We start from the raw sequence: 6,494 nt of genomic DNA on the forward strand, positions 1-6,494 counted from the left end.
ATGCCTGAGTGGCTCAGTCGGTTAAGCGTCCGACTTCGGCTCAGGTCACGATCTCGCACTCTGTGAGTTCGAGCCCCGCGTGGGGCTCTGTGCTGACAGCTCAGAACCTGGAGCCTGCTTCTGATTCTGTGTCTCCCTCTCTCTCTGACCCTCCCCCCATTCATGCTCTGTCTCTGTCTCAAAAATAAACGTTAAAAAAAAAAACAAAAAAACTTTTGTCTTTCCAAACTTTTAAATTCATTTAGTTTAAAAAGATTTAAAAAAATAAAAAAAATTCTTGCGTGTTTATTTATTTATGAGAGGCAGAGCGTGAATGGGGGAGGGGCAGAGAGGGAGGGAGACACAGAATCCGAAGCAGGCTCCAGGCTCCGAGCCGGCGGCACAGAGCCCGACACACGGGGCTCGAACCCACAGACTGTGAGATCATGACCTGAGCCTGGGTGGCTGGTCGGTTAAGCGTCCGACTCTTCATTTCTGCTCAGGTCATGATCTCTCGGTTCGTGAGTTCCAGCCCCACATCGGGCTCTACACTGACAGTGTGGATCCTGCTTAGGATTCTCTTTCTGTCTCCCTTTCTCTCTGCCCCTACCTCTCTCTCTCTCTCTCTCTCAAAATAAATAAATGGGGGGGAGGGGGGGGAAGGCACTTTAAAAAATGTAAAACAAGAAAAAAAGGAAGGACATGCTGACAGCTGCTGCAACGTGGATGAGCCTTGAGGACATTGTGCTCAGTGAGAGAAGCCAGACACAGAAGGACACATACTGTCTGATTCCATTTGTATGAGGTGTCTAGAATATGCAAATCCACAGACAGAAAGAATGGTGGGTGCCAGGGGCTGGGTTCATGTTCATGTTGGGGGTGATGAAAGAGTCTTGGATTCTAGATAGTGGCGGTGCTGCTTACACAGCGCTGTGGATGTATTTAATGCCACTGAATGGTACGTTTACAAATGGTCAACACGTAATTTACCATAATTAAAAAAAAAAATTTAAAAACAGGCACACCCGGGCAGTAGTTTGTCTATTTGGTTGTCTTGAACCATCGCATCTCTGAAGTTATATGTTGCACGCGTAAAATATTGTGTATAGAAACTGCTGCAACTGTCGTCCAGGCCCCATCCTCCTCACCCCTCCTCGTCTCACCCCTCCCCTCTGTCCCTTCCGGCGCTTCGGGAGCAGAGACCTCGTGCGGCCACCAGGTGGCGCCGCCACGCCTCTCAGCGCCCGGGACATTTCGCGCCTCCACGGTGGGCGGTGCGGAGGCGGTGCGATGCGTCAGCCGGACCGCGGGCCCGGGAGCCAGGGGAACCAAGCCGCAGGGCTGAGACCAGACCCCAGGCTGGCGGGGGAGGGGACTCAGCTGTGAGTCACCCGGGAGCCCCCGATCGACCGTGGGAGGCAGTCCCACGCTGGCCTGCCCGCCAGGCTCGTGAACTGCCTTCCTGCGGAGACGGTGAGGCTGGTGGCAGTCCCTGCGTGCGGCCGTGCCCGTCGCACACGTGTGGCTCCAACGCGAACTGGCCGGTAGCTTGGGGGAGTGGTGGCCTCCCCGAGCCTCAGTTTCCCCCTTTGCCTAATGCAGCTTAAGTACGGACCGTGCTTCCCGGGTCTTTGAAAATTCAATGACCCATGATACGGGGAGCCTGGTACACAGTACACGCTCCGTAGATGCCGGCGCCCACTCCGGAAGGAGGAAATGGAAGTGGCGACTGCCACTGCAAGCGGACCCGAAAGGGCAGCGTCCTGCGCAGGCAAGCACCCTTCCGCCCTGGCTGTCTCCCCGGACCTCGGGGTCCATCGTCAGGTGCGCGGGTGCGGTCAGGTGCTGAAGTGACGGGCGCCGGCAGGGGGCGCGGGGCCGGCTGCGGCCGAGCCACCTGCGCCTCCCACTCCCACGCGCGCCCCACCCTGAAACTCGCGGGGGGTGAGGAGGGGGCGACCGGTCTCGCCCCTACAATGCCTCGGGCTTTGCAGCCCTTGCTTCAGGGGACCTCGAGGCGGCCTGCCGTTACCACCACCTGACATTTATTGAACGCTTACTGTGTACCCCTTACTTTCTTTAATGCTTCCTGCAACTCTGTGAGGCTGGTATGCATTCTCATAGGGCGGGTGGCGACACAGGCCGCCTTCGCAGCTCCCAACTTTGAGAGCCTCGAAGCGGCCTCCTGCGACCACCACCCTTTATTGAACACTTCCTGTGTACCCTTTATTTTCTTTGATTTAACGCTTCCTTCAATCCAATGAGGCCGGCGTTGCATGCCCATTAGACAGGTTGGGACACAGCCCCAGAGAAATCAAGTCACCCAGGGTCTGGGGTCCCCGCAGCCAATCCCTCCCCGACCCCCGACAATGCACACACCACCTGGGAGGGATCAGCCTGCAAACTGGGTCCCCTCCCCGTGCAGGCCTCCAGCAGAACTCGGGAAAGGCGCGGGCCGGGGACTCTCCCGGGACCAGGAGGGGATTCCAGGCGCCCCCCCCCCCCGCCACCGAAAGTCCGCGCCGCCGCCTTGCGCGCTGGAAATCCCGCGCGCGCCCCGAAACGCGGCGCCGCTGCCGGGAAATCAGGAGGAAAACTTCTGCTTTTTTTCTTTTCTGGCAGTCAACGCTCCCCGCCCCCCCTCCCCAGCGCCCTCCTCCCGGGTCTCGCGCCCACGTGGGCGCCTCCGCGCGGCGCTCCGCCCCTTCCCCGACGCCGGCCAACCGTAGCTCTTCTTTCTCTCGCCTTTGTTGGCTCGCCAATAGGAGGGGCGGACGCGCCGCCGAGGCCGCGCCTCTGGTGTAGAAGTCGATAAAAGGCGGCGCCCGCGGCGGCGAGCTCAGAGCGCTGAAGTCGGGGCCGCAATCTTCTTTTCTCCGGCCACGCGGATTATTCTCGCCGAGGACTTTGCCATTTTTTTCCCTGCCTTCTTTTGGGGACGATTTCGCTGCCTTCCGAAGGTCTTGAACGAGCGTTCGGGCTCCGTGGGAAGGTTTTGGGCTTTCCGGCCTCGGATTTTGCATTTTCTCCCTTGGGACTGTCGTGGGGCTGTTTTCCACTGTGGATTATAACTGCAACATGACGCTGGAAGAGCTCGTGGCATGCGACAACGCGGCGCAGAAGTAAGTAGCAGGCTGAGGTCAGCCGGGCCGGCCGGGGACCGGAGCGACCTGTGGCCGGCCGGGCGCTGACCCTCCTCTCTCTGACCCCAAGGATGCAGACCGTGAGCGCCGCGGTGGAGGAGCTACTGGTGGCCGCGCAGCGCCAGGACCGCCTCACCGTGGGGGTGTACGAGTCAGCCAAGTTGATGAATGTGTGAGTCACACCCCGTCCCCGGACTGGGCGCGGGTGGGGACCCCCTCCGCTCTGCATGCTCTCTGCTGCACCCCTCTCCCGCACGTGGCTAGGATTTCCCCCAAGCATCCCCACTGTGGATTGAGGGTCTCTGTGCTTTCTTTGGGGGGGGGGGGAGCCGAGGTTGCAGTATCCTGACGCTGCATCGTTTGCAAGCGCCCACCGGCGTATTCGCTGGTGCCTTACCCCCGTCCCCCCCCCCCCCCAGGCATCTAGAACCGTGCGTCCTCTCCCCACCCCTGCAGCTGCATGCAGACGCGATCTCTGGCGCGCCTTCGGTTTCTCTTCGCTTTTCCAAACTCCCCCGTGCACAGTGGCGTCTCCTCAGCCCCCGGCTGATCCGTCCCCTCCTTCTGGCCCCCTTAGGGACCCTGACAGCGTGGTCCTGTGCCTTCTGGCCATCGATGAGGAGGAGGAGGATGACATCGCCCTGCAGATACACTTCACGCTCATCCAGTCCTTTTGCTGCGACAACGACATCAATATCGTCCGGGTGTCAGGCATGCAGCGCCTGGCGCAGCTGCTGGGCGAGCCCGCGGAGACCCAGGGCACCACCGAGGCCCGAGACCTGCACTGCCTCCTGGTCACGGTGAGTTGGGCCTGGACCTGCCCCACCCTTCCCCGGGCACCTGCGCCTGTGTTTGTCAACAAAGTTGAGCTGGCGCATCTCGGACCAGCTCAGCACTCAGCCACGATAGGCATGTCCCGTGGGCAGCCTGGCGGGGGCCTCCTTCCCCGGGGAGCTATTTTGAGCTGGCCTGTTTTCCCCAGAGGGGCCCTGAGAGAGGGAGGCTCCCTGCCCACTCCTGGGGCTCCCACTGAACCCCACTTTTTCCCCCTTGTCACAGAATCCTCACACAGATGCCTGGAAAAGCCACGGCCTGGTCGAGGTAGCCAGTTACTGCGAAGAGAGCCGAGGAAACAACCAGTGGGTCCCCTACATCTCCCTCCAGGAGCGTTGAGACCCTTCCCAGCATCAGAAGCTGTCGAGTTGCTGCCAAAAAAAAAATAAAATAAATATTTGACCCCTCCCCCCCAGAACAACCCCCCAGAACAACCCATCCTGTGAGACCGCGGGGGCAGAATCAACGGAGAAGAGGGGAGTGCGTGGCCACCCCCAGGGCGGTGAGCCTGGGGCAGCGCCAGCTGTGGCCACCGTGACAGGAGAAGAGGGGCACCGGGCCAGCAGGAGGGGGGAACCGGAGCCCAGGCTTTGTGCCGGAGCCCAGCTGTGGCCGCGCCCGCGCTGGAGGGCTTGGACCGCACGCTCCGGCGTGGACTGAGACCGGCGCCGACGTCTGCGCGGGACTCGGGCGACCGAGGGTCTGCACCCTTGCCAGGACTGGACTCGGGGACTTGGGAGCTGGCGCTGACGTTGCTCTGTCCCCATGAAGTCCCCGGTTGCAAACGTAATAGACAATCTATTTTCTTACTTGCTCCACTGAGAGAGAAGGGAAGCTTACAGATACATATATTTTTACTTCTGTGATGACCTTGTAATAAATTTCTAAAGCTTTCGGGTTTCTTGTGTATTTGCCACTTCCGAGAGGGCTGGGGACCTCTGCCCCCCTCCGGGCACCCAAGCCCCCTCCGGCAGGCTCGCCGGGAAGTGTTGCTCAGCCCCTGTTAGCAGCTCCAGGCTCCTTTGCAAAAACAGTGCCCCTTCTCTCTGCAGCCGGCGCCAACCAAGCCCAACAAACCTTTGCCTCTTTTTTTTAATCCTCCCTCCTCCTGCCCCATAGCAATTAAAAGACCGGTTTATTACGAAACCTGGCCGCTGTGCCACTGCTGTTACTGGCCCTGCTGGAGCCAACCCCACGCTCAGGGCATACGTAGACGCACCCCTGGGGGGCTGGTCGCAGCCCCTGCCTGCCCCGACGCCGCCACCAACCCGAGGTCCAGAGAGGTCGAGGGGGCACCTGGACCACGGTGGGCTTAGCTGCCTTGGCCAGGGCTCAGCCTTGCAGGAAGAGCTCCTCGGGGTGACCCCCAGGGAGGGCCCTTCCCACCCCCCCTCCCTGACCCGTGCCCAGGCCTTTTCCGTCCCAGGATGGCCTTCTTCACTGAACTGAAGGGGAAGAAAAGTTTTTTTTTCTTTCCCCAAACTAAGATCAACGAGCAAAAAAATACCCAAGGAAGCCGCGCTCCCGAGGAAGCCGGGCTTGGCACAGTGCTGCGTTTTGCCTCTAAACCGAAACTGTAAGGCCTCGCCGGCCACCTCCTTGTTCTCCCGAAGCTGCAGGCGCGGTGACTCTCCCCATGCCGCGGGCTGGGAGCCGGCAGCCCGAGCCAGCCAGCCCTCCCCGCCCCGCCCCGCCCCACCTCAGTCTTCCCGCCGCAGGTCTGCGGGGTGGGCTCGCTGGCGCCTTGGCCACATCGTGCCCCGGCGGGCCCCGCCCCCGCCCGCAGGCCGCGACCTTTCCACGGAGCCCCACGTGGGTGCTGGAGGAAAACCCCGGCGGTCCCCCCAGGAGTCACGGGGCTGGGGGAGCCCCGCCAGGAGAAGGAAGGGAGGGCAAGATGGAGGGGAAGTCCCAGAGGGAGAGGAGAGGGAGGGGCGGGGATTCCTAGGGGGGAGGGGGGAAGAGCCGCAGATGGGAGACAAGATCCCGGAGGTGGCTGGGGGAGGAAAACCCGGAGCTGGAACCCCTGTGCACTCCTGCTAGAGGTTAGGGGAAGGGGGGGACGGGGCAGATGAGGGGAGCCCCAGGGGGGAAGGGCATCCCTGCTGGGGTCGGGAGGTGAGGCTGCAGGAAGGGGGACTCCGAGGGGGTGCGGGGGAGTCCCCGAGATAGAGTCCCCAGGGGAGGGAACCTGGGGAGGGGAGTAGAGGCTGAAGGACCCCCCCCCCCCCCACCTCGGGGCGGGACTCAGTGCGGAAGGGCGAGCAGGGACGAGGGTCAGCTCTTGGTGTCTTGCTGGTTCCTCTGGGGTAGAGGCTCCACCCCCTGAGCTCCACCTGAGGGGATGGGCCTCTCTGTCCTCATCTTGGTCCCCGCCATCCACCAGGACGACCTGTGACCTGTGACCCTCTCATCCCTAGGTCCCCTGTCCAGTAGGTCAAGACCCCAGGCTCCTGGGCTCCGAGGACACACAAGGCACGAGTGGGACCCCGGCTGTGTGACCCTCGCCTGGCACCTGTCTGTACCTCAGAACCCCGC

General features: G+C 61.7%; 1 protein-coding gene across 1 annotated transcript; it reads left to right on the forward strand.

Moving 5' to 3' along the window:
• The first annotated feature begins 2,808 nt into the window (after window positions 1–2,808).
• Window positions 2,809–4,849, forward strand: GADD45B (growth arrest and DNA damage inducible beta). The gene is made up of 4 exons (XM_042927381.1): window positions 2,809–3,101; window positions 3,193–3,294; window positions 3,700–3,922; window positions 4,182–4,849. The coding sequence occupies exons 1-4, from the start codon at window positions 3,058–3,060 to the stop codon at window positions 4,293–4,295; spliced, it is 483 nt and encodes a 160-aa protein (XP_042783315.1). The 5' UTR covers window positions 2,809–3,057; the 3' UTR covers window positions 4,296–4,849.
• Window positions 4,850–6,494: the final 1,645 nt, after the last annotated feature.

The sequence above is a fragment of the Panthera leo genome, chromosome A2 (assembly GCF_018350215.1).
Source record: "Panthera leo isolate Ple1 chromosome A2, P.leo_Ple1_pat1.1, whole genome shotgun sequence".
NCBI lineage: Eukaryota > Metazoa > Chordata > Mammalia > Carnivora > Felidae > Panthera > Panthera leo.

Coding starts and splice junctions, on each gene's coding strand:
- GADD45B (XM_042927381.1), top strand. CDS start 3,058: ATGACGCTGGAAGAGCTCGTGGCATGCGACAACGCGGCGCAGAA. Junction 3,102..3,192: donor TGCGACAACGCGGCGCAGAA/GTAAGTAGCAGG, acceptor TCTGACCCCAAG/GATGCAGACCGTGAGCGCCG. Junction 3,923..4,181: donor TGCACTGCCTCCTGGTCACG/GTGAGTTGGGCC, acceptor CCCTTGTCACAG/AATCCTCACACAGATGCCTG.